The following is a 27,755-nucleotide window of genomic DNA, read 5'->3' as shown; positions in this document are numbered from 1 at the left end:
CCCGCCCGTGATGTTGGTTCACTCTCGTCTTCTACTGCTCTTGCTTGGAGCTCAGACGGTAAGTCGAACTGCTCCGCCGGCTTTCGCGAAGCCACCGGACGCTCTCTCTTGAGCAACAGTTCTTGGTCGCAGGCTCGCTACCTGCAAACTTCCTGCCAGTCAGGATATGCTGCTCCGTCTAGTTCCGATCGTACAGCGAGTAGGGCTATGACGGAGCAAGGGCGGCTTCCGCTTGCGGAAGTCGCGTTTCCGGGTTTTCCCGGAAACGAAGGTCAATCTGGCACACCCACGAAGGTCCCTGCTGGTGTCGACTGTGGACTGGCCTTTCGGCCACCGGGCTTCCGGCCCCAGTCCTCGCAGCAGACGTTTCCGCTGTACGCGGCTCCGTCGGCAGCGCTTCCGGCTCCGCCCGGTTTTCCTAGTCTCTTGCACACTGCTCCTACACGAATGTCAGTGGGTGAGAGACCGGGTACGTCCTTTGAGCTTCCGGGACAGTCTTCACAGCACTTGTCTAGTGCGATGTCGACTTCCGGTTCAGTTCCGGCGGCAATGGTGACTGCGTCTTCCGGCTCTGCGTTTCCTGTTGATCGGGATATGAGCCAGGATGATTTCCGGCCTACCGGTTCTCCGGTTTCCGGTTTTCCTGCACACCATACTGCTGCTGGTTCATTGGGCTATGATCGGGACGCTTCGCTCGACTATGCAGACACGCAGTCTGTAGTCAGTGAAGCTGCTCGTTCTGGATTTCCGTCTCAGCTTCGACTGGCGCTTGAGGACGCGGCGGAAGTTACATCCAGATACTTTGCAGAGGGGGCAGTGGCTTTGCCTACGTCGGCTTCTGCCGCTCCCTCCGCGATGGCGGATTTTCGGTACGAGAAGGAGGATGCTTCCCGCTTTCGTTTCGCCGAATCCCCATCAGTCGCCTACCAGCTTTCTCAGGTGCTGGCGCGACCCTCTCCTGCAGGACGGTCGCAGCCGGGCATCGCTGTTCCTCTGCTGGTACCTTACGGACCGGCTCCGGAACTGGCTCGGGCTTGGCTGGCTTCGGATACGCAAGCGTCTTCTTTTGTGCCCACACATCACAAGAAGTTTGCTTTACCGAAGACAGGTCGCTCTTGGCTTGCTCCTTTTGCCCTTCCGCGTGCACCGCTTCCGGTCACGCCGGAGTTGGCTTCGTTGCTGGCAAAGCCTATCAAGAGTGATTCGGGGATTGTTCTCCCCGAACATACCCTCATGGCATCGGAGGAAATTAGTCGTCAGCTTTTAGAGTTGGCTTCGATCTCCGAGACGCTCCTGCGTTCCCTTACCAGGGCTATGACCGAGACGCTGGACCCCTTTGTCCTCGCGGTCGAGCAGGACGCTGATGACATCTCAACTCTTCTTTCGGCTCTGGCTAGAGTCAATGAAGAGCAAATGAGGTTGTCAGCGATGCAGTACGCACATACGGTCATGAGCAGGAGAGATCTTTTTCTGGGTCACTCTCAGTTCACGGACCAGTCCACTTGTGACACACTGCGGGCGTCTCCCATGACAGAGGGCTCTCTGTTTGGCCGTCTGGCGTTCGACGCCAGGAAGACTGAAATACAGATGAACAGGGATTCTCAGTTCTCTGATTTCTCTCTGCAGGCGTTCAAGCAGGCCAAGCCTTCACAGGCTCAGCCCGCTCCGCCTAAACAGCCTCAGGCTTCTGGTTCTTCCAGGCCTGCCGGACAGAAGAAGGCCAGATCGGCTTCTCGTGGCTCGAGAAAAAGATCGGCGCCCGGCAAGGGGCGAGGCGGCTCTGGTAGCAAGCCTCACCCCCAATGAAGTGCTCCCGGTCCCACCACCCCCCCGCCCTCCACTCTGGTGATGGCGGGGGGCCCTTCAAGGGCACTTTCTCACTGGGCGGCCCTAGTGCACAGCCAGTGGATCGTGGGCGTCGTGGGATCGGGCTTTCGTCTGCTTTGGGGCGAAAGAAAGGCACCTCTGTCGCGGCGTCTGCCGGGCTTCAAGCCTCCCTCCTCGCCAGAAGCAAGGTCCGTCCTCCAGGCGGAAATCGTTGCTCTGGTGCAGAAGGGCGCGGTGGAGAGGGTCTTAGACCACACGTCCCTCGGCTTTTACGGGCGGCTGTTTGCCGTCCCAAAGGCCTCGGGGGCGTGGCGTCCCGTCCTGGACCTATCGCATCTCAATACTTTCCTGAGAACGATACGGTTCAAGATGGAGACGCCCGCGTCGGTCAGAGACTCCCTCCGCCCGGGAGACTGGGCGACCTCCATAGACCTGACGGATACATACTTCCATATTCTGGTGCATCCGTCCGACCGGAAATGGCTCCGTTTCCGGTGGGACGATCAGGTCTACCAGTTCCGCGCTCTGCCTTTCGGGCTGTCTCTCGCACCTTGGGTCTTCACCATGGTCGTGAGACAGTTATGCGCACTGGTGAGGTCGCAGGGTATACGGCTGAGAGCATACCTGGACGATTGGCTGGTTCTGAACCAAAGCCAGTCTGGGTGCTCCAGTCATACCCAGGCGGTTCTTCGTCAAGCCCACCAGCTGGTCCATGGCCTTGTAGTTGGTGGGCTTGCGTGTGCGTGACGGCCGCTGCGTCTTGTAGGGGCTGGAGCCCGGTGCTGAGGACTGGTGTGCAGGAGACTTGTCCTCAGAGTCTGACCCGAACTGGTACTGGGCCTTCATCCTCTCCTCGCCGTCAGTGGGCGTTCCCTGATCCTCCAGGTTGATGACCAGCTCCGCCTCCCCGTAGGAAGAATCCAGGTCGGTCTTTGATTCTGGGCTGGCCAAATCGTCCTTGACGATAGCCTGCTGCCACGGCGGGATGACGTGCATCTGGTTTGCGGAACTGGTTGGAGATGTCAGCACAGGATCCACCATAGGTGATGGTGGAGGCTGGTCAGCCTTGTTGGCTTTCTCCGGGGTATCCCTGACGGAACCCCCTCCACGCCCCCGCCTGCCTCGGCCGCCACGCATATTAGAGTTCTTGCGTCGTGGAGACTTCATGGTTGGGAGGCCCTCGTCAGTGGATGGAGACTGGATGCCGATGAGCGCCGAGAGATCCATACCGGGGTCACTGTCCTCAAACTTGTCGAAGTCATAGGTATCGATCTGGTTCTTCTTGGCCTCGATGTCCTCAGCCTTGGGCAACTCCGGCACGTTGGGCAGGTGTGTCTCGCTCAGCACAGGTGGTGACTGGCCAGGGAAGTATCCTTTCAAGGCAGAGGGTGTGTCTCCAGGCTGCAGAGGAGCCTGGTCCTCTTTCTGCGGAGTGTCCTTGGAGCCCTTGGAGCGCTGTTTCTTGCCACGTCTCTGACCCTTCTTGCCTGTCTCCGGGGTGGTCTCTTCAGGGGGTTGAGACTTCTCAGGTGGCTGCCCCTGTTCCGTGACAGACAGAGACTGCTGCACGTCGGGCTGTGTGGACGTCTGCGGGGCTTCCGCTGCCTCGGGTATGACCGGTCCGGCCGTCTCTGGCTGGCCCTGGAGGGCGATGGGCTCCATGAGGGCAGTGGAGGGGGAGGTGGGTGTGGCTGCAGGGTCCAACGCTCCGCTGGGTTCTGGGTGCATGCCTGCAATCTGGAGGCTCTCTCCACTGTCAAAACTGAACTGGTTGGTTTCATCGTCCAGACCACCCATGAGGGCCTGCACTGCGCGGGCCGCTTCGTCCGAGGCCGCTTGTTCGTCCCTTTCGTCTCTCTCAATGTGCACCAAGCCGTCTTCCTCTTGGGACTTGGCCCCTTCTGTCTCGGCCACAGCTTGCTCTGCGCCGCTGAAAGTCGCCTTCTCCACCCTCTCTGGTTTGACAAAGGGGGTGAAGAAACCCATCTCTTCCCCTTCGGGCTGAGACAGGTCGGCAAACTCCTTGGAGTCCTGTTGCTTGGGGGAGGCTTTGTCCAGCTTGTGGGGAGGAGACGAGAAGAGAGGGGAAGAATCTTTTGGGATGGTGATGTTGTCCTCATAGGAGAAGCGTCTCTCTGGGAAGACAGCCTTCTTGTCGATCACATCCTGAAGCAGAAGTGTGGTGTCTTGGCTGTTGGTCTTTGTGGCCTCCAGACACAGCTCCACTGCTGCCAAGGGGTCAATCTCCTTGGAGCCCTTGCGTGTATCTTTCTTGTCTTTCTTGGGCTTCTTCTTCTTGGGTTTGGCTGGAGCTTCAGTGTCCGACTTCTCACTCACATCTTCTAGGGTTGGCTTGAAGGCTTCTTCAGGAATGTTGATAAGGGGCTTGCTGTCCTGATCCAGTGGACCAAACAGGTTGGTCCAATTTGGCTTGGCCTTTTCTTCAGGCCACTTGCTTTCAGGCTTGGGTGTGTCAGGCTTGGTGGTGACCGCCTCGGGCGTCTTGGTCTCCACTGTGACCGGACGTGTTGGAGTCTTCTCTGGGCTGGACAGCCTGTCCTGCAGTGTCTCCGGCTTCTTCTCCTTATCCTCTTTTTCTTTTCCCTCATCAGGCTTGGGGATACTGTCTCTCTTCTTGTGGATGAGAGGTGCGGGGTGACCCCAGAAGCTGACAAAGGGGTCAAGGTCCTCAGTGGTTTCGGCCACAGGGGCTGGCGGCTCTGGCTCCGGATGCTTCATGACAGTCTCTGCCACCAGAGAGCTAATGGCGAACGATTGGGGGCTCTTCTCTGGCACCTCCATCTCCTTCTTCTTCTTCTTTTTCTTGGGTTTGGACTTGTTTGGGTCATCAGAAGCCGAGTTGTCCTCCTTAGACTTGTCTTTCTTGTCGTCTTTGTCCTTGAGCATGTCGTCAGCTAATATCTGCAGGATAGGATCCCGAGCGTGGTCATCCTTAGCGCCCACTGTCGTAGGTTCTGAGTCTTTGTCTCCTTTTGATCCTTTGTCCTGTGCCGCTTTGGCTTTGGCCTTCTTTTCTTTCTTCTCCTTTTCCGGCTTGCCAGCCACATTCTTCTTTGACTCAGAACCAGGAGTTGACACTGGTGTCTTTCCAGAAGCGGGTTCTGGAGCTTTATCTTTCCTGGGAGTGCTTGATGAAGTCTTTTTGGCTTCCGTGGCTTTCTCAGCTTCAGTGTTGTCTGTAGATTCAGAGAGCTTAGGAGTTTTGGCTTCAGATTCCGCCTTCTGGCGTTTCTTCTTCTCCTTCTGCTCTGCTTTGTTGGCTTTCTCCTCGCTACTAAGGGCAGGAGTTTTGGACTTTGCTGGCCCTTCTGCAGGCTTCTGTGCCACCGCTTCCACAGCCTGGGCTGGTGTTTCAGACTTGGAAGCAACAGCCTCATCCTGCACTTGAGTGTCCGACTCTTCCTTCTTTGCTTTTTTCTTCTTCTTCTTTTTCTCTACCACCTCTTCCTTGTCCTTTTTCTCCACAAGCTCTTCCTTGTCCTTCTTCTCCACAGCCTCTTCCTTGTCCTTCTTCTTCTCCACAGCCTCTTCCTTGTCCTTCTTCTTCTCCACAGCCTCTTCCTTGTCCTTCTTCTTCTCCGCAGCCTCTTCCTTGTCCTTTTTCAATTCTGGAGCCGGTTCTTCAACAGCTGGAGTTTCTTCAGGAGGCGGTTCCTTGTGTTCCTTCTTGGCTTTCTTGGGTCTGGAGGCAGAGTCTTTCTTCTTCTTGCCTTCTTTGTTGCTGGTGTCCAGTGCTGCAGTGTCTTTCTCTTGGTTTTTCTCTTTGTCAGGCATGGCTGCAGCTTTCTCTTTGTCAGGCACAGTTGCAGCTTTCTCTTTGTCAGGCATGGCTGCAGCTTTCTCTTTGTCAGGCACGGCTGCAGCTTCTGTCTTTTCGTCTTCCAGCACAGGCATCTTCTTCTCTTCCTTGGCTGCCGGTTTCTTCTCCGACACTTTGTCTTTCTTCTCCTTCTTCTCCTTGTTCTCTGTCAGGTTTTCTTTGCTGGCAGAAAGTTTCGGCTTCTTGGCTGGAGGCGCTTCCTCAATGGTCTTCTTGGGTTTGGATGGCTTCTCCTTTTCCACCTTGTTTTTCTTCTTGATCTTCTTGGGTGGCTCAGGCTCCATTTTTTCTTCATCATCTTCTGATAGACTGAGATCAGAGACTGTAGTGAGATGGCTGGGAATTTTTGTCTCACGTTTAGGGGGGACAGGTTCCAGATCCGGTAAATCAGAATCATTGGAATCCTCTGCAGACTTACGCTTCTTGGACATTTTCTTGGGCTTGCTCCTCTTTTCTGGCTGTTTGGCTGGTAGTGCCTTGGGTTTCGGAGGTGGCCTCTCTGGTGAACTATCTCTCCCTCCCTCATCCGAGTCTGAAGAGGAGCTGAAGATTTGTTTAAAATTTTTCTTCTCGGATGTAGGCTTTTGTTTAGACTTATTAGCTGCTCGCAGCAATGCAGCCTCGTCAACTTCCTCTTCTTCATCGTCCGAGGATGAGGATATCAGTGCTCGCTTCTTCTTTACGGGCGTCTGATTCTTCTTCTTTAGGGGTGTCTTCTTGGATTTGGAGTGAGCATCACTGTCCGACTTATCCGAGTCTGACCCAAGTGATGACAGCGTATTTCCATCACTGTTGTCAGAAGAACTATCATCAAACAAGGTTCTTGACTTGGACCTTTTGCCGGAGCCTCTCCGCGAAGACTTGCCATGTTTACTGCGCGACTCACCCTCGGTTGGGGGTGTTTTCTTGCATGAGCGTCTCTTGATGGTGTCGTACATGGAGGTGAAGACAGGTTCTTCAAGGAGATGGTACGGAAAGTCATCTTCCTTTTGGGAGGAGGAAGATTCTGCTTCCATTTCTTGTTCCCTTTCTCTCTCTTTTTCCCTTTCCCTCATCTCTTTCTTCTCTTTCGCCCTCTTCTCCTTAGCTTTCTCTTTCTCTTTCTCCCTCTCTTTCTCCTTCTGTTCCTTTTCTTTCTCTAACTCCTTTCGCTTCTGTTTTTCTCTCTCCTTTTCTTTCTTCTGCTTCTCTTTTTCCTTTTCTTTCTTCTGCCTATCTCTTTCCCGTCTTTTCTCCTTCTGCTCCTCTTTCTTCTTTTCCTCTTCTTTCTTCCTTTCTTCTTCTTTTTTCCTTTCATCTTCCTGCTTTCTCTCCTCTTCTTTTCTCCTCTCCACTTCTTTTCTTTCGTCTTCCTTTCTTTTCTGCTCCTCTCTGCGTCTTTCTTCCTCCTTTTTCTTTTCTTCCTCCTTTTTCCTTTCTTCTTCCTTTCTCTTCTCGTCTTCCTTTTTCTTCTCGTCTTCCTTTCGCCTATCTTCTTCGCGCTTTTTCTCTTCCTCTTTCCGTCTCTCTTCTTCCTCTTTCTTTTGCTTTTCTTTGGCCTTCTCATTGTCATTACTCTTGCTTTTCTTCACTGGTTTGGTGTCTTCAGTGTCCTTGTTCTTGCTTGCCTTGTTGGTCGACTCCTTGCTGTTCTTTGATGACGATGGTTTGCTGGAACCATCAGCGGGCTTCAGACTCTCCTTGGACTGTGGCTTGTGCTCTTTTGACTCGGAACCATCTGACGTTTTAGGGATGGTAAACTTTTTCTTTTCTGTCCCAGACTCAGTGTGGTTAGCTTTGGTCTTGTTCTGTTTTGTCTCCTGTTTATTGGACTCTGCTTCTTGTTTATCTGGCTTCTCTTTGGCCTTGACCTTCTCCTTGGTTTTCTCGTGACTCTCGGCGGTCTTCTTCTCTTCTTTCTTCGTCTCTGGCTTGCCCTGGCTCTTCTTGTCATCTTTAGGAGCTTTCTTCTCTTCTTTGGGGCTCTTCTTATCTTCTTTGGAAGCTTCTGTCTTCTCTGTTGCAGCCTTTTTCTCCTCCGCCTTCTCCGCTGCAGCCTTCTTTTCCTCCGCCTTCTCTGCAGCAGCCTTCTTCTCCTCCGCTGCAGCCTTCTTTTCCTCCGCTGCAGCCTTCTTTTCCTCCGCCTTCTCTGCTGCAGCCCTCTTTTCCTCTGCCTTCTCTGCTGCAGCCTTCTTTTCCTCTGCCTTCTCTGCTGCAGCCTTCTTTTCCTCCGCAGCAGCCTTCTTTTCCTCCGCAGCAGCCTTCTTTTCCTCCGCCTTCTCTGCTGCAGCCTTCTTTTCCTCCGCCTTCTCTGCTGCAGCCTTCTTTTCCTCTGCCTTCTCTGCCGCAGCCTTCTTTTCCTCGGCTGCAGCCTTCTTTTCCTCTGCTGCAGCCTTCTTTTCCTCTGCCTTCTCCGCTGCAGCCTTCTTTTCCTCTGCCTTCTCTGCTGCAGCCTTCTTTTCCTCCGCCTTCTCTGCAGCAGTCTTCTTCTCCTTTTTGTGGCCTTCCTGGTGTTTCTCTTTGGACGCTTTCTTGGAGTCTGGCGTTTCGGCACTGCTGCGGTCCTTGGACTTGCTCTTGGCGTCACTTTCTGTGCTCTGGTCCTTGCCATCCTTCTTGACCTTCTCCTCCTTTTCGTCTTTGTGCTTGGACTTGGCCTTGTTGTGGTTGTCCCCGCTGTCCTTGATCTTTCCGTGGGAGCTGCTATCGCGTGCCTTGGCTTGGGAGTCCAACGCCTTCTCTTTGCTTTTGCTGGGAGCAGCTGCCGTTTCTTTCTCCGAGGCCTTGGTACGGGGGTTGTTTTCCTTCTCTTTCTGTTTGCCCTGGGAAGAATCAGTGTCTTTAACTTTAGTCTGGCTGTCACTGCCTTTGGGGTCCCCTTTACCCTGAGGCTCTGCGTTCTTTTCTTTCGTCTTGTCGGCTTTTTTGTCTTTGCTTTTCTGGCGTGCTTCAGCTTCCTTGGATTTTGCTGGAGTCTCTGTGTCCTTGGTTTTAGGGTGAGGGTTTCCCTCTTTGCTGTTGGATGTACCCGCAGCATCTTTATGTTTGTTGCCAGACTCCTTGTCTTTGGTCTTGGCGTGGGAATCAGTGTCCTTCCCTTTGCTGTTGTTTTCTTCTTTGCCCTTGGACCGCGATCCAGACTCGTGGCGGGATCTCTCTGACTTCTGACCGGAAGAGCTCTGCTCCTGCTTGTCGCCATCTTTCTTCTCACTGCGGTCCTGCGAGGCATCCTTGGACGATGCCTTGGACAGTTTCCTCTCCGCTTGAGAGGATCTGCTGTGAGACTTTTTCTCCTTTGTTGTCTCTGCTTCAGGTTTGGCTGTAGAGTCGTGTTTGACACTGGCGTCGCCACTGCCCTTGGCCTTGTCTTTATCCCTGGAGGAGGAAGGCTTGGGCTGTGGCTTGGGCGGGTCTGGTTTGATGTCTGGAGCGAAGAGTGGGTCGTGCTTCACAGTCAGGTCCACAGACCGGCTGTGCGTTGTCTTGGGCTTGGTGGGCCGGTCGCCGTGAGACCTGCCGCTTGCCGATGAGGTGACGGATGAGGTGATGGATGAGGTGGTCACTGAGCTGGTGGTGAGGGGCGATGATGAGGTTACACTAGAGGTAGAAGCCGGAGTGGAATGCATCACAGATGTTGCCGAGGTACTGGCAGAGGAGGTGGTGGTCACTGTGGCAACAGCGCAGGTGGTGGTGCTGTTGGGGTCTTTGGTGACCACCCCCCCTTCATTGTGCTTGCTGGATGAGTCTTTCTCCTCTTTCTTGGGAGCAGCAGGGGGAGAGTCTTTCTTGGGCGGGTCTGTTGCAGTGGGGGCGACAGCTACAACACACACATTACTGTCGCTGGACTGCTTAGCATCCACACTGAGACTGGTATCCACAACAGACGAGGGTACATCCAGGCCAGCAGGAGCTGATGGGGTATCCTTTCTACCTGCAGAAGACACAGAGGAGGCTGCTGACACAGCTAAGGATGAGTTCACATTCACAGACGACGCTACTCCTCTGGGGCTGCGACCTCCAACGGACACAACTGGTACATCCAGAGTGGCGTGGGCAGGTAACGATGACGTCAAGTCCTGCTTTGAGGCTGGTGGATGGTGATTGAGGGAGCCACTACTGCTGGACACAGGCAGGGAAGTTCTCCGGCTGTCAGCATTGGACATAGCCAGCCTGAGATTGTCTTGGTCTGAAAGGCCTGCGCAGGCTGACATAGGGGTGCGAGATCTGTCCGGGCCCACAGCCAGCCCTGCCGAAACCAGCGTGGGGTGCTCAGCAGTGTGAGGGGAGAGGGAGGGGGGCACACTGGAGCGGGGAGAGCGAGAGCCAGGTAAAGAACAAGCTGGGGTTGCCTGCAGGCCCCGGGGAGACACTCCAGGGGAAGGGGGAACAACCAGCCCTCCTCCACTGCCCGGCATGGGGTGGCGGTAGCCAGGGTGCATGGTGGAGGTGGTAACCGTGGTGATAGGTTGTCCGGCAAAGCTGGTGGTGGTGGTTGTCGTGGGCAGATGCAGGGATGCGGTGGCGGTGGTGACAGGCGGCGCACAGGACACCGCCACTGTAGGCACACCGCTGGTATCCACAGCAGGCAGGGGGCGCCCAGGTAATCCAACGCCAAACATGGAAGGCTTTGCGTGCATACCCGGCCTGCCACCAAACTGTCCAATCGTCACCGTCGTCTCAACCTTTTCCGTCGACTGGTGTCCTAGACGGCTGTAATCCTGGTCCAGAATGCTGCGACGTTTCAGCAGTGCCTGCATGATCTCTGAGGGCTCGTTCTTTCTGTCAGTTGACAGCCCACACTGTCCCGGCGACTGGGTGTCTATCCTCTTTCGTATTCTGTACTTGGAGTAGAGGGAGGAGGTCATGTTGCTGGCTGTGGACAGGGAGGGGGACGCCACCCCCGAATCCCTGGGGGTGAGAGTGGACACGTCTGGCGCTTTGTTCAAGGAAGCGTTCATGATCTCGTCCACCATACGTATCCTGTCCTCCAGCGACGGCTCTCCCGGGTTAGTCTCTTCCCCGCTGCTGTCCGAGGACAGACTGTCCACATGCGCGAGGGAAGACAGACCCGGTTCAGATGACTTGAGATCCAAGCGGCTGGAGTCATCACTGATGGTGGGGGAGAGGGCGGTGGGAGGGCCTGACCAGTCCAGGGGGGAGGCAGGTTTGGGGGAGCTCTTGATGCTCTCAGAGGACTCCACATCCTGTGCCTCCTCACTGACCGTGGGGCTGAAGCAGGCCAAGGGGCTGGGACCATATTGTGAACTCCAGGCCGACGTCTTCTCCAGCACAGCTGAAGAGCCAGACAAGGCAGGCTTGGGTACTCCCTTCACCGCCTTGTGTGCAGAGTTCATTTTCCCCAGGCTGCTTGTGACTGTGGCCTTGGGTCCTGCCAAACCACTTTGAGACTTGACCGCTGTCCGAGAGTAGCCGCTCACTTCCAGCTCCAAGGACGGTTTTCTGCCGCTAGAAACTTCCACCACAGTTCGCCCGCCCTTGGGAGGCAGCTTGACACTGGACCCTACACCACCGTTGTCCTTGTGATAGGAATGTTTCACACCCTCCCCCTCAAAGTCCAGCCTCCGGCGCTTACTGTCCGAGGGGCTGCTCTCCGAACTGTCCAGCAGCCCAGAGTCCACACTGACCTTGAAGTCCACGTCAAGGCGGCCTTTATGCAAGGCCAGCCTCTGCTTCTGCTTCTCTTTGAGCCTGAGCTCCACCTTGTTGAGCTCCTCCATCTGCCGGTGGTCAAAGACTGGGTCCACCTCCTCCTTGTTCAGCTCCACCAGCAGTTTCTGCTTCTGCAGCTGGAGGTTCTGCAGTTCCGTCTCGCTGAGCGACCCATTCTCCGACTCCGGGTGGCTGCCCGAGGAGCCCGGGCTGACCAAGCCAGACTCCATTTTCACCCGGGACTTGGCGTCGTTCTTCACCACCTTCCCGAAGGTGTGTCTCTGCTGCTTGCGCTGCGGAGTCATCTTCAGCGTCAAAGTGCCGTCCACGTTCAGACGCTCACCCTTCTTTCTATTACTGGCATCTTTCAAAGACATAGATTCTTCGTGAAGTCTTTTACGCACACTGGACTTCTCCGGTAACGCCACTTCCGAGCCCAGTTTAGGGGTGTAGGGGGTGGAGTTGTGTCCAGGCTGGCTGACTAAAAAGCTCTTCAGCTTGGGCTTGGTTTCTATCACAGTCACAGTCGGCCTGGAATCGGAACTAGCGTCCAAGTCGCGAGTGTAATACATCCGAGAGAAAGGTTCGTCCGCTAAAGGAGTGTGAGGGGATCCCGATTCCATGTCATCATCCTCGGGCATGGGCGACCTTCGCCCTCGAGGATCACCAATATCACTGAGCCTGTCCAGACCCTTGTCGTCAGGCTTGTCTTTCTCATACTTGGTCCTGAAAGATTTGTCTTCCAAGATGCGCGACACGTAGCGCTCTGAGCGGAAAGAGTTGTGTTCACTGCTAGGGGTGGAGCTGCGAGTCCCGGTGTACACACCCTTTGAATCGTTCCAGTCGAGCGACACTTCCCGCGATGACTGACGGGACCTGTCGTCGTAGTCCTCTCCTCGGCGAGGGGAGTGGCCGCGCTCTCTTCTCTCCCGCTGGACGTGTCCGTAATCACGCAGTTCTTGCTCGTAGTCATCCTTGCTGTTGAAGAAAGACCCGCTCTGGCTAAACTCTGAGGACTGGCGACTGCAACACACGCAAAAAAAGAAAACATTATCACTCGACTGTATGATAAGGTCATAGCAAATTATTTCAGTAGTCGACTGCAACTCATGCACAAATATAAACCATTATCACTCCACTGCATGATAGAAGTCATTGCAAATTATTGAAGTGGTTTTGATAAGACATAAGACATGAGACATCAGATTTATTTCATCCACAAGCAGTACACTAGGAATATTGCTTGGCTCAAGTACATTCAAACATACCAAAATACAAAGAGTAAAACTCAATTCATCTATCAATCAGAAATCTCATGCACGCGGATGTCCACACACATACTCTCCTCTTGTCTATATATTATCTCTCCCATAAAAATACGATAAAAAGAATCAAAAAAGTTACCTGTCTATATATTACATCTCCCACAAACATAGGATAAAAAGAATCAAAAAGGTTACCTGTCTATATATTACCTCTCCCACAAACATAGGATAAAAAAAATCAAACTGGTTACCTGTCTATATCTCTCACAAACATAGGATACAAAAAATCAAAGTATCTCTCTCACAAACAAACAATAAAAAAAATTAAACTTTTACCTCTTCCTCCTACTGGGTGAGAACTCGTCGGGGAAGGTGGTGGATTCCGTGTGGCCTCTTCTTCCTCTCGTAGCACGACCCCTGAAAAAAGTTGACGGACTTCCTGCAGCAGGAGTAAAGCGCGGCGGATGTGGTGTCCTGCAATCAAAAAAGAAAAACTAATCAATGATTTTCCACATACATCCTACGTACGAGGTGTCTGGGAACACCGCCACGCGGAGGGGTTTTGGGAGGAACACAGCAATGAGAAAGAGGGAAATTTGTCTCAGGCTCGTGAGGCAGCAAGCACTATGTCTCTATACTGCATAGAGAAATTCATAAAGCATAAAATAAGGAATCTCTCTGGCAAACGTGAAGTATATAAAAACGAAGCTTAGAAGAATCAACGGTCCAAAATTAAAGCACTCAAATAGGGCAGAAACCTTCCCCCTTTCAACAGCTTTATTACTTGCAATAAGATTTCAATAAAATAAATTAAAATAAACAAAATAACCAGCACTAAAACAACAAAGAAAAGAAAACAGAAATGAATCATTAGCAATCGAAACGCAAACACAACATAATTCCACTATCCCCCTAAAAAAATCCAGACAAAAAAAGAAGAGACTAAAATGGACTTTTTCAAAACAATTGATCTAAACACTTGAACTTACTCTTCTGCTGTAAATCCCTCCTGAAACTCAAAGCTGCGCTGTCTGAACTTGTGAAGACCCCGTTCATCTGGGCGATTTTCTGGCCGCATCTGTCCTGTCTTCTCCATTCTGTCCAAAAAGTTGTTTTGACACTCTCGGCTGGCAAAGTCAATCTGCAGAAACAACATAATAAATATCTTATTCTGTTTCCAGCTGAACAAGAAGAATGAGGGAGGGAGGGAGGGAGGGAGGGAGGGAGGGAGGGAGGGAGGGAGAGAGAGAGAGAGAGAGAGAGAGAGAGAGAGAGAGAGACTGTATGTGTGTGTGGTGCGTGTGTGCGCGCATATGTGCTGTGCTGCGGCTTATTGCGTTTATCAGGAACAGCCTTTACAGAATGCAAGCAAACACAGATAAAGAAGAAAGTTAACATTAACCGAGTAAAACATCTCATAAAGGAATAAAACAGAACTTCCATTTGATCAAGGACAAAGATAACACACGCAAGCGCGAGTCAGGCAGAGAGAGCAAAAAGATGAAAAAGAAGCAACAAACAGAGATTTAGAAGGCACTTTATTTTTGTTTTTAAATGCGAAGATTTAGAAAGCAACGAAGACTCAAAACATACCATTATCCTCCTCTTGCCTAGCGCTCGGACTTTCATCTCCGTGACGGCGTACTGAGCGTCGTCGAGATTGGTGAAGTAAACTAGCGCCCTGTGTTTCTTACGATCCACAAAGGTGTAGGTCACCTCTCCAAATTTCTTGAAGACGCGGTAGATGTGCTTCTCGTTGAGGTTCTCCCCACACCCGTCTATCCACACACAGTTCGTTGGCATGCTCTTGCCAAAACCCAGCTGTTCAATGAGAAAGATAGGATTATGATATTTCTGCAAGGTTGTAAAAACGGACAATGTAATATGTAGTGGGGGGGGAACTAGATTGTGCTCTCAAGATATTAAACTGTATTTTCTTTCACCTGTAACTGAATTAAATATTCCAGAAAATATCAGAATGCATCTCAAAAGACCTTCTTAGGTCAAAGCACTGAATAGCACTTATGGGTTGTTTTTACTGTTATTTCTCCTTATAGCAAAATATTTTATTCTTATAACACCAAAAGATGCAGTCACAAAACTATTTCTTAAACAATTATCTTTCATACACAGATAAGTAGACTGAAGGAAGCAGACACACACACAGATTCAAACAGACACACTAACAGACAGACACACTCGACACATCCACTAGCAAACTGTTTTCTTTATATTTTGACGCACCTTTCTCATGTTTGATGTACGCACCTTGATTTTGTTGGCCCCAATATGTTCCCCCTCCATTTCTCGGAGTGCATGCACCACACTGCTGATGTCGGTGTACTGGACGAAGGCATAGGCCGAGGCTGCCCCCTGTCTCTTGATGTCAACATCCTGCAAACAACACAACACTCTTTTAGCAATGCTCATTCCTGGCAAGGACAGTCCGACACACAATCTGACCGCAACACTGTAGTATTTGCCTGACTGCAGTATATCATTTCTCAGTCCAAGCAAGGCCAGTGTCACACACAATCTGACCACAACACTGTAGTTTTTGCCTGACTGCAGTATAAATCAATTCTCAATCCAAGCAAGTACAGTGTCACACACAATCTGTCCTTAAGACTGCAGTACAGTAGAACACACCTTTTAAGACCTCTACAAATCTAAGATACTTATCAGTTCAACAAATATTTCAGTTCTCTCAGAAACAAACAAAACAAATCACCCCCACCAACCCTCAAAAGTATCTCAAATGAAAAAGGCCACCAGTCAGGCCTGGAGTCAGAAACAAGGCCTTTCAAATCCCTCTCCACAACATGTTCAAACTGACAGATAGCTTGAGTTCGGATCTTCAATGTTAAACATATTGTATGTATGTCACGATACAAACATTGAATAAAGTTTTGTTAATATTTAAAAAAAAAAAACATGTTCAAATTATTTGCAGCACTGATTTCCAGCAGCACCAATGTCCAGACTACTCACTATGATTTCTCCAAAGGGTGTGAACTTGGTGATGAGGTCCTGCACAGTGGTGTCCTTCTCCAGATTTCCCACGAAGAGCGTGCGTGTGGACTTTGGGTGGTGCTCGTCCAGGTCGTTCTCGTTGCTCCGGATGTCTGCATCCTCCACCTCTGTAAATACAACAATACGCAAGCGACAATGGAGCAATATTGTCACACCCCTATCCCTGCTGCTGAAAAAAAAAGAAACTCTGTGCTGTGCTTTGTTTAATTTTTGTTGTAAGGAGACTCCCCTGAAAGCCTGAACGGCAGGGTAAAAACGGTCATACACGTAAAAATCCACTCGTGCAAAAACATGAGTGAATGTGGGAGTTTCAGCCCATGAACGACGATTAAGAAGAAGTTCTAAGGAGACATGCAGTGAGTTTGGCTCGGAAAAAAAAGTCACTTTATGCGGAGAGCTAAACTAACTTCAAGGATACCTGTTAAACCGGGTATTATGCCATGAACAACTTAAACGCTGCCATACAGGAAATTTTAACTTCACAAGAAAAAAGCATGAACTGCAGCTTGTCTTTCAGTTTCCACCTTATTCACTCAGCCATGTTTACACCAGATAATCACAGCAGAAACTGCACATTGATCATTGCTGTATCAGTGACAGCACTAGCCATTTTTCAAGTAAGTATGAACTGGGGCTCTAACAGAAACTGTAAAAAAAAAAATGCTGCATGAGTAGGTGGCATGCTTCATTTTCAAATGAAGCTTCCACAAAAGTCAGTTATGAAAAATACTTCCGAACATTATTCGTGACACGAACTGGTGACTCTGTAACAGCAACCAGTCAAACCCAAGTCTAACCACACTGATTACACTAGGTTTGTTAGAGAGAAAAAAAGGCCAGAAAAAAAATAAACTAGCAAGTACATGTATGAAGTTGCCGATTCAACTTTTCAATATTTTCAGATTTTTTGTGTGGTAAAATACTGAATATATCTGCCAAGCATAACTGATCGTAGACAACAGTCACAGCTTCCCACCACACCATGACAACTAACCCTTCACTCACTTATAGTGCTTTTCCTCACGTTGATCAGGCAAGCCTTTATACGCTCAACACAAAACACATGCTGAAAGTCCCCTTCACAAAGTGGCACACATTTCTTCCACCCTGTTCAGCTACATATCTATCAGCTCAGACTAACAGGACAGCAGGCTTACAATACTTGCCCTGAGTGACAGCATTATTTATTCAAAACAGATCAAACCTGTGAAAAACCTTCCTGCCCACGACTCTTGTTGCTATGGAAGCTGAGAAGAACTGGGTACATGCACAAGTATCAATAGCACTTCAGACTCCTTACTTTACAGCTACAAATTAAGCCTCAGCAAAGCTCCAGCACAGAGTCTCTGGGAAAATAGGAGTGGTGCCAAGTCAGCAGTCCACTTACTGATTCCCTCATGAGATGTGACCTTGATCTTGGTCCCAAAAAACATCTTCCCTTGTGACGCTTCCAGGGCCTTGCTGGCATCCTCGGGTCTGTGGAAGAAAAAGTCAACCATCAAGTTAATATAACAGCATTTACCTGATCCAACTCTCATCATTCATAGGTCTGCAGAGACAGTTAGCTTTTACAAGGAATAAATCAAAAATCCAAAAACAAATAAAACTGTCAACGTTCCAAAATTCAGAATAAAAAAATCAAGAAAGGAATGTTGGAACATTTAATTATTGACAAAACAAAACTTTTGATATATATATGTGCACGTCCTAGATACTGGGAAATACTATGGGTTGTCAACTTTGAATGACTGTCACAATATCTCTGAGCAATGGATGACAAAGGGGATGCTTTGATGTCAAAGGGGATGGATTTGACTTACTGTAACAACCAAGTTTGGGTTTCCAAACATTGCTGTGGGTTTTAAACGATTTAATTTTTAGCCAAAATGCCCCCAAAACAGCACCTAAAACTGGGACAAAAATACACCAGTCTGTGTTGCAGCTGTACATAATGGAGAATAAAGCTCTGTGAATTTTATTGTGATGTTTATGGGTCAGCTGAAGGATTATTCTCGACATACACACTCAAGAATTACATCTATTTTTCTTCTTCTGGGAGTTTGATCGGCAAAGAAAACACGTAATCGTGGGTTACCGTCGTTTCCGGTTTCAACTTCATCAAAAAATGCGATCTGCTGAACAAAGGAAACCTCAAAGTTATTCAAAGTCATTATTTATTTATTTCAACAACATTTAGGTTTTCAAAACACAGCACTACGGTAGGAAACAAATTTATTTCAGCTTATAATCGCGCTTGAATGTACCCCACCCTTGTTTCGTTTCCATCTGTAACCCACGAAAGCATGGCCACAGCAGACGACAAATCCCGCATTGCCTATCACACACGCGTTGTGAGATCGCGGGAACACCGTCGAAAGTTCCATTCATGACGTTTGACCCGGTCATGTGAATAGACAATGAGAATTTATCCACCCAATCGTATTCGTTTCCGGTTTTTGAGACGTAACTCACGACAGACCACGCTGTATCTTCACTGTTTGAGACCTGTAAAATATTTTTTGACAATTGTAGCATATATTCATCGACGAATTTTGCGATATTTTGCTGATTAAAGCTTGATCTGGTGCAAAGTTTGAGCAGCACATGTGTTCTCATGATCGGCGCCATTATGAAATTTTCGATTCTTCTGCAACGCACGATCGACAATCGATTAATTCTCTCATTTAGGATTGTCGCTTATGGAAACTTGAAAATTTCAAACTTTCATGTATGCATAGTTATTTATCTATGTAGTCCACATGCAATAATCAAGTTTTAGTTCTTTTCTTTGGAAATAAAAGACATTACGAACTATGGTTTCCATGAAACTCACGACAGTATTATCTCTATACACATAAACCCAGTGAGCACAGATCGAAAACTTTTTGCTCACTTAAATCTTTCTATCATGTATTAAAACCCAAAAGGGTGCCCAAAACGCTAGTTGCTACATTTGACCTACAAAAAAAACTTTTGTGCCTGGACATTGCGTGGGTTACGGTTTCCACTTTCTACTTCGATCTAGTTAACTTATGGAAACTTGTAATTTCAAACTTTCATGTTTGCATATTTATTTATCAATGTTGTCCACATGCAAATTGCAATAATCAAGTTTTAGTTCTTTTCTTTGGAAATAAAAGACATTACAAACTATGGTTTCCATGTAACTCACGACAGTATTATCTCTATACACATAAACCCAGTGAGCACAGATCGAAAACTTTTTGCTCACTTAAATCTTTCTATCATGTATTAAAACCCAAAAGGGTGCCCAAAAGGCTAGTTGCTACATTTGACCTACAAGAAAAACTTTTGCACCTGGAAATTGCGTGGGTTACGGTTTCCACTTTCTACTTCGATCTAGTTAACTTATGGAAACTTGTAATTTCAAACTTTCATGTTTGCATATTTATTTATCAATGTTGTCCACATGCCACATGCAATAACTGAGCTAAAGTTCTTTCCTGTGGGATATTGAAGCCTAAAGTGGAAACCATGTAACCCACGACATAGAGCGTACTGCATGTGTCTAATTGTCATTTCTAAAGAAACCCCGATATGAAAGGTCCTCTCTTTGACAGAAAAAGATACAGGCATGTCTTTTGCACTTAAAAAAGAGTATTTCACTCAATTCAGTCCTACTTTTTTTCCTGGTGTCCATGTCCCATAGTTGTGACCCAGTATCTAGGATGTGCACATATGTATATATAGCTATTCTGATGGACACGTGGGGGAATTCGAGGGCTGTGATTGGATGGTCTCACACATCCCTTTTCCGATCATCAAAGCATAACGCTACGAAAGTTGGCCATTTTTGCCGATATCCAAACGATATCGGCAATAACAAAGACGCATGGTTCCGGTTTCTTCCACGTGTATAAAGTACACGCATACCTCGCCAGGTTTGTTTCTGTCACTCTGTGACTAGTCGACAGACGATGCCATTTGCTTTGTGTGTGTTTTTGTTGTTGCTTACTGCACATGACATACATTACGTGTAAAATCCAGTTCTCAGGCAACAAACCTTGGAAATTTCCAGAAGCTGCAATCTGAAGCGACCTATCTCGGATTCTAGCAGACGATCTCTCCAATGTTTAACACAAAATCAGCAAACTCTCCTGTCACATAGAACGTCCATTGTATAGTGCAATGTTGAAATGAAGTTACCGGTCTGAAACATTTCGTCGTTTCTTCTGAGACAATCTTTGTTCTCTTATCATCTACAGATTTACCGCTGTCTTCACCACGCGAATTCCCAACAGAAGTCAGACTTTCGAACATACAATCTACGTAGGCAAGCATGATACGTCATGACGTCATATGATTCCTAACATATTGACGTAATGCTAAGCATCCGGTTATCTCGAGTTTTCTCCGTAATACATGTCCGGGGTTTGTTCAATGTTCGGTTATTTCCGTGGCTTCATGCGGAAAGGGTACCGTCGTCTGCAATCAACGACATGGACCATTCTGGTACTTGTCGCTGACAAAAACATGATTCTAACACAGAATTTAATGTCAGAATAGCTATATAAACGCTATTGTGTTTTCATCGTAGCAATAGGGTCCGATATTTAGACTCGAACAAGTATAATGCGACTCGTCTTCGACTCGTCGGCATTATACTTGTCTCGTCTAAATATCGGGCCCTATTGCTACGCTGAAAACACAATAGCTGTTAATATATGCGCTAGATCGATATATCTGTGAACGTAACGTTTTGTTTAAATAATTAAATGTTCCTACAACATACCTTTCTTGCTCTTTGATAAAGAATAAATCAATTCTGAAATACATCATTCACTCTTTCACAAAGGTTACACCCTAACATGAGCGCGTGGCAGATGTAGCTCTAGTTTCTCGTGCTGGCAATGCTAAATTTAGCTCTGTTATCAGAGGTACCCCTGTATTTACCTGAACTGGCAACCAACAGTGTATTTAGCTCCAAGTCCTTCTACTATAACAAGGCTTGGTCTCCTGGAGACGGACGTTTGGTTTAAACGATATCTTCCCCAGTACAACTTTTCTCTGAATTGTAAGTCATGCTTAAAAGTAACAAAAACTGTTTGGTTATCATTTTCTCTGTTCGAATACTCTCAGCAACAAGACTTGTACAGCACACACAAAAATGAAAAGGACAAGGTAGGCTCAACTCACTTTCTGAAGCTGACGATAGCATGCCTAGAGTCGCCGTCATTGACAATCTGCACTGTGGTCACTTTTCCATGTTTCTTGTACTCATGGAACAATCCATCACGCAGGCTGGAATCTGAAAACAAGACACTGCCACGTTACACCATTACACTACAACAACAACAAAATGACTGCTCTGTAGACCATTACAATAGTGCTGACTCTACAGTTTTCAAATCCGCACACACTGCTGGCTAAGCTGCAGCTGGGGTTTTGATGAGCACTTTTGGGGCGGGGATGTAGCTCAGTCTGTAGCACGCTGGATTTGTATTCAGTTGCCGCTGTCAGCGTGAGTTCGTCCCCACGTTCGGCGAGAGATTTATTTCTCAGAGTCAACTTTGTGTGCAGACTCTCCTCGGTGTCCGAACACCCCCGTGTGTACACGCAAGCACAAGACCAAGTGCGCACGAAAAAGATCCTGTAATCCATGTTATAGAAACACGAAAATACCCAGCATGCTTCCTCCGAAAACGGCGTATGGCTGCCTAAATGGCGGGGTAAAAAACGGTCATACACGTAAAATTCCACTCGTGCAAAAAACACGTGTACGTGGGAAATTCAGCCCACGAACGCAGAAGAAGAAGAAGAAGATGAGCACTTTCACAGATTTTCATAAGTAGAGAGATTTACAGTAGCAAAAAGAAAGAAAGAACAAAAAACTGGGCCTCTTTAGTCAAGCAGCGTTGCCTACATCAATAAACACATCAGCTGCTTTTCAGAAACACGCTTTAAAAAAATAAAACAAAGAAGAGCCACACCATCGCCGCATATTCAAAATAAAGACTGCAAACTTTGACTGCACTTTCCTCTCTCCTCATTTCAGTTCTGCTGTCTGGTCTGTGACATCTGTTGCAAATATCATTGCACAGACAGCTGCGGCCATTTGAAGGATCATTCTAATGTGACTGACCTTCTACACTGACTTCCCACAGCCTTGCTGGTGCACTGGCAACGTCCCCAGTTTACAGTTTCCCACACCAATCTTGTCACTCTCCACACACATCATAACATTAACGCTTCACAATTGGTGTCAAGTGGCATGGATGTGTCATGCAGCATTTTCACCCCACCACCTCCCTGTCCCTCTTCCTACTTCCTCACAGCCCCTTCCGACCTTCCGTCCTGCCACAGACACATCCTCAGATAACTGAGCTAGCAAGGAACTGTATGAAAGCCCATTCTGAAATTCAGGAGAATCCTTCCGGCCACTCTCAGGGATGAAAGAGATGGCAAGAAGCCAGCGTGTCTGTTTTTTTCACTGCTCATTCATAAAGAGCTTACCATACTTCGAACAACAATTCTTGATGCCTAAAGATGTGCCTCTTGCATGACTGTATCCACATTCCTATGCACACAATTGAGACAATTCACTGATGTTCAACATTCTTGACACAACCTACAAAACAGTAATACTAAAGCTGCATGCAACTCTGCCTCGAACATTTCTGGAGCCACCATTACCATGAGATATTGTTATTCTTCCTCGCTTCAGATCTGCGTCTGCTTCTGGCAAACTGCCTGCCAGAACACTGATCAAACTACCAAATTCTGGCTTCCAGTGTAGCAGCACACGCCGATAATAAGACAGCTAAAACACACTTCAGACCCTGGTAATGCACAAATACAGTGAAACCACCTTGTAAGACCCCCTAGTTTTAAGACCGCCCGCCCTATAAGAACCTTGCTTTCACATTTTTTGTTCATTAAAGCTGAAAACATACCTCCATTTCAAGACTACATCGCTTTAAGGACCCGATTTGATACTTTTGGTTGTCAACATTTTTTTTTAAATGTAGGGGGGGGGGGGATCTGCAAGGGCATATGGGCCAAAGTCAAAAGGTGCCTCTTGTCATGTGACATTTTTAAAAGGCTAATAAATTAAAGATGTTTTTAATATTTTAACTAAAGCTCTCAATAACATTGTACTAAAGTTTGCAGATGATATTGCCAAAGTTTCAGAACACAAAGTTGATAGTAAGTATTTTTTTTATGAATTTCTTATCCTAATTTCCCCCTATTTTTTGCCGTTTTTAAAGCCTCGTTTTTGGGTGTCATTAGAAATGCAAAATTAAACAGTGTAACCTTGTTTTTTCTTAAATAAAGAATAGATGGGCCGGTTCAGTAAAGTTCATTCTTTTATTTGAATTGGTCTTCAATATAAAAAAAACAATCAACATTGAGAATTTGAAGGTTAAAAAACTACAGTCTCCTGTGACATGTTCTGTCACACTAAATTCCTCTTTCTTTGCTTTTTTGCATAAAGAAAATGAAAAGAAACAGCCATCGTTTTGGGGTCAACAAAACGTTATCAATGTAGGCTACATATTAAAAGTTCAAAAAATAGCATGGTACCAAAATTAAAACGAGTTTTGAAACGTTGCAAAAAATCTGTCACAAACGTCACGAGAGACAGCACGCGATTTTCGGCACCTTACTTTCGATCTCGATTAACGGCAGCTGCTTTTACGACATCCGCAAAGTGGTCTGAGCGACATACGAGTTTCTGGCACATTCGAACGCATGGCGTCCTTGCGACCGGGTACGTTTTCTGAATCCGTCACACGCGTTTTTTACACGTCACAGGGAACAACGCGGGGTCCAAAAATAACGAGAGACATGAAAGAACATCTTTCTAAGAAAAACTGAGTGCTTATTCTTCTTTGTAATGTTATGTTAACGAAGTTTTACGGAACAGAAGCACACAACTAACTTTCGATTTTACAGGATTAATGTTAATAAAAATGTTTCTCGTAACATGTGACGGAAAACTAATCTCTTCCGTCACACTGACTTGTCACAAGAAACTGGAAAAGTGTTGTTTTTCATGCAAAAATTTACTTCAGGATTTTCTTGTCTCTTTACACAAGTTAAATAAATGTTAGAAAACAAATGCTACATGGTTTGTCTGAAAAGTCTTTGTTGTTTTTTCTAGGAAGATTTGCAGAAAATCCAAAAATCTGTTTCTAGTGACGTGACATTTTCATGATGGCCATGCTTAAAAGATATTATATTTGAACATTTCTTTTGACCATAATTCAAAAGAGTGTGTTGGATTTTGTACAAAAAGATATATTTCCATCTTGAAATTGGCATTTAAGGTAACAAAAAACAGCACTGAAGATGTTGTATGTCACGAGACACAGATTTCAGAGCAGGACACAAAACACAAATTTATTCAGTTGGTTGAAAAACTGCAGGGTTAGTTTTAAAAAACATTAAAAGTACATTAATTAATAGTGTCAAAAATGCAAAAAAGAAAGTATAAAACATAAAATGAAAATATAGTGTTCCATTTGGCACCTTTTGACTTTGGCCCATATGTAAGCACAGAAGATTCTTACCACTAGATCTAGCAGGCAGGCCAGTAATACAGATGCCCAATGGACGCCTGTCATCGCTGTCTGACTCTAGTTTCAGTTTGTCCCCTCCCTTCAGGTCCTTGATCTCGCTGACGTTGGATACAGTGGATTTGACCACCGCTGACTGAACGCGAGTTGACCCCTGACTGCTGCCATGGCTGAAACACAGGAATGAACGCAGTGTTTTGAACCGCTTCCAGCCATCACGCCGGCTTGGTTCATCAACACACACATGAACACAGACAAGAGAAAAAGCAGGTTAGAACGAGTCTGTGAAAACTGCTAAAAAAATTAACAATTAAATAAATAAATAAACAGACCTAAACTGTCAAAAAAACAAATATTCTTCCAAGGAAGCCCAAAATACAAACAAGAAATACGGAACCAAAAAATCTTAAAATGGTATTGTCTTTTTCCCCAAATACAAAGGTTGTCTGTGTTCATGGTACAGTATTGCATGTAAATCATAATGAATAAACTTGGTGACTTGGAGTGCATTTTTCATTCCAAGAAGTCACTTTTCATCGGTGTTATTTCACAACACTTTCTCAGGAGAACAAAACCAAACGGCCAATGGAACATGTATGCATATTTTCAACATCTACACTCACCTTTGTGACTTAGAGCAAGACTTGTTGGTGCTATCTGTTGAGTATCCGCTTCTGCTGCTGGATGACCCTGACCTTGACCTCGGCGACCTAGAGCGACTGCGGCTGACGGAGCGTGACATTGACACAGATTTCTTGTTGAGCGCACTGCTGGCAGTGGAGTGTTCAGGAGATCGAGACCGGTCAGCCGAGTCTGTCTGCGTCCGTGTTGCCTCTGCTCCATGACGTTGAAAGGGACCGCTCCTGAAACACATGAAGCACATGATTTTTTTGGCACCGTAATTTCTTTGAGCAAAATATCGTCAGTAAAAATATAAAAGTAAAAATAAAAAATAAAAACTGTAAACAACGGAACAGGATTTCCATGATAACCATCTACTGACAGCAGTTTACAAGCATCTATCACCAAACTGGTTGACATAAACCAGAATATGTTCTGATTATGTTGTCCCAGAATAACCATCCATATGACATTTTCTCTCATTTGAAATGCCAATTAGTGATCAGTGCACTTTTTTTTCTCTCAAGGAGGAAAGAGAAGACAACCAATGAACAAGGTAGATGACAAGGACCACTGTACATGATACATCGGGTCCCTTCAATAACTAACACCGAGTGGCAGACATTGTACAGAACACTCTGCACAGAAACCCCAATAATCCCTTTGTACAAGGTGCAGGGTTTATATAATTTGCAATTACTGTATTGTCTTTTCCTCTTACGCCACCATCACTCCAAGTCTGCCATAATGAACAGATGAAAGCAAATGTTATTGTTCCGCATGTGGGAAAGGACTCTTGAGAAAGTTTGTCTATTTTTGTGTGCACTGAATCCTGAGGGATTGCATCATATCACATTCATTTGAGCCTGGAAGTGCCTTGTTTTGACAGCAACTGTGGTAGAGTAAAAATAGCACACAATGTTTTCACTACTGCTGCACTGGGGAAAAAAAAGAGGCTGCTTTTTGAAATCACGTGCTGGGGATTTTTTCCCCTTTAAATAGCACTAGCTAATCAACATTTTCTGCTATTTCTGCAAGGTTCAACGAACCGCACTGCTCCTTCTTTTCACTTTCTGTGCAAGCTCCTTTGAAACCAGGGCACCGCACAGATAATTGATGTCTTGTTACATGTGCCTAGCTACTTACATCGTAGGTCTGCACATTTTCTGTCATTGTTCTCTCAATAATAACAACTAGTTGACGTGTATGCATTTTGTACAGGCTGATCCATTAACATTTACAGGGTCAGTATATCAACCTCTTACTCTTAGCTTAATATCAAAATACTCAAATGCTCATAGCCAATTTTTCTCTTGATGTTTGCTTAGATTAGAACTACCATTTTGTCCTGAGCAAAATGGAGAAAAAACATCAACATTATTCACACTAGAGTGGTAGCTGTGGCAGGACACAAGAAGGTGAGAAGGAAATACTGAGCTAAGTGCCTAAGCTACTTACATCATACTGATTCATAGGTCTGCACATTTTCTGTCATTGTTTTCTTAACACTAATATAATATAATTAGTAATAACAAGTTGACACATGTATGTGTTTTGAGTAATAACAAGTTGACACATGTATGTGTTTTGTACAAGCTGATCCATTAACATCTCCAGGGTGTGTATCGCAAGCTCTAGCTTCTGGCTTTATATCAAGATACACAAATACTCATAGACAACTTTTTGTCTTGATTGTTGTTTGCTTAGAACTGCAATGTACCATTTTGTCCCCGGCAAACTGGAGAAAAAACACCAACATTAATCACACTAGAGTGGTAGCTGTGGCAGGACACAAGAAGGTAAGCATTAGATACTGAGCTAAAGGCAAGAACAAAATTCAATGTTTTTGATTCCTCAACTGACCATATCTCCAGAACTTTCTTTAACCCTTTCCTACAAAATTAATGACAAAACTCGATTTTGCAGACTTTACACAAAAAAAGTACTCTTCTGCGAAATCCAGGGGACTCAGCTGGTCTGGTTTCTGACCAATAAAAACCCACATGTCCCCAGTGTTAAAAAAAAACTAACTTGTATTTGTCATCCCCCAAAAAAAGTAAGCGACTCACTGACTCAATTGTTTTTGCCTTGTCATTGACAACATTTCCATTTCTTTAGGCTTAATGGTAGTGTGCAGCACCTATTTAATAAAAAAACTCAAACAAGTGTTTTGCCATTGATCAGTATAAGTGTTTACAATAGGGACATAGGGAACCTATAACTATTTACTATTGTTTTAGTATCAACAGTTGTACTGCATGTGCAATGTATGCCATCAGCAAATAAATACCGTTTTACTTGAGTAAGCATGCCTACCAACTAATTCAAGGGTTGGGGGACGGGAGAGGGAGGAACTGATTCAACACTGTATACATTATTCAGCGAACATCACATTCTGATTCACAGAACAGATCTGCAAGTTTTGAAGGAGTTATGCACTCATGCAGACTTCCTTCTTTTACTTGAGCTATATAAAAAAAAGCATAAATATATATATTTCTAACCACACCAAACAAGCTAACTTTCATACCACCCAAAACCCAACACAGGACAGAGAAGGCATAAAGGTCGTGACTCTTCTATGCTGGGAAGGTGACCTAACCTAGTTAGCAACCCGGTCAAATTGCTCTCCTTTCAACCTGTTTCAACCGGATTACCTATTTCTAATTTTGTTTCAAAAACAAATCTGTCTGCGTGCCTTCAAAGGGCTGTTGGGGGAGGGAGGAGGTACCTGTCCAACATCTGTGTCATCAGGCATGAACGTGGTGTCTGGTGTTGACTGAGCTTAGTTTTTTTATTTTTTTATTTGGTGTTTAACGTCGTTTTCAACCGACTGAGCTTAGTTAAGTACTACGTTTATGTGACTCATTGTGAGACAAACTGTCGATGCACTGTTACTGTAAGAGAGAGAGAGAGAGAGAGAGAGAGAGAGAGAGAGAGAGAGAGAGAGAGAGAGAGAGAGAGGGAGAGAGAGGGAGA

The 27,755-nt window shown here is 46.7% G+C and overlaps 1 protein-coding gene across 6 annotated transcripts in view; it reads right to left on the bottom strand.

Annotated features, from left to right (window-relative positions):
• LOC138978648 (protein split ends-like) overlaps positions 1-27,755 on the bottom strand; it is a 94,553-nt gene that overhangs the window by 25,235 nt on the left and 41,563 nt on the right. Inside the window, exons 3-13 of one of the 6 annotated variants that reach the window (XM_070351421.1) lie at positions 24,779-25,018; positions 24,150-24,325; positions 20,773-20,884; positions 17,003-17,091; positions 15,574-15,731; positions 14,851-14,976; positions 14,176-14,403; positions 13,572-13,723; positions 12,919-13,056; positions 7,888-12,340; positions 2,545-7,734 (exon numbers count right to left, since the gene is read on the bottom strand). In XM_070351421.1, coding sequence (XP_070207522.1) covers positions 2,545-7,734; positions 7,888-12,340; positions 12,919-13,056; positions 13,572-13,723; positions 14,176-14,403; positions 14,851-14,976; positions 15,574-15,731; positions 17,003-17,091; positions 20,773-20,884; positions 24,150-24,325; positions 24,779-25,018 — 11,062 coding nt within the window. Of the gene's footprint in view, positions 1-2,544; positions 12,341-12,918; positions 13,057-13,571; positions 13,724-14,175; positions 14,404-14,850; positions 14,977-15,573; positions 15,732-17,002; positions 17,092-20,772; positions 20,885-24,149; positions 24,326-24,778; positions 25,019-27,755 lie in introns of all 6 variants that reach the window. The other 5 variants (XM_070351418.1, XM_070351419.1, XM_070351420.1 and 2 more) reach the window with 5 other exon arrangements.

This window comes from Littorina saxatilis, linkage group LG10, assembly GCF_037325665.1.
Source record: "Littorina saxatilis isolate snail1 linkage group LG10, US_GU_Lsax_2.0, whole genome shotgun sequence".
In the NCBI taxonomy this organism is placed as follows: domain Eukaryota; kingdom Metazoa; phylum Mollusca; class Gastropoda; order Littorinimorpha; family Littorinidae; genus Littorina; species Littorina saxatilis.
Note: the sequence above shows the minus strand (reverse complement) of the source record. Positions and strands in the feature narration are given on the sequence as shown.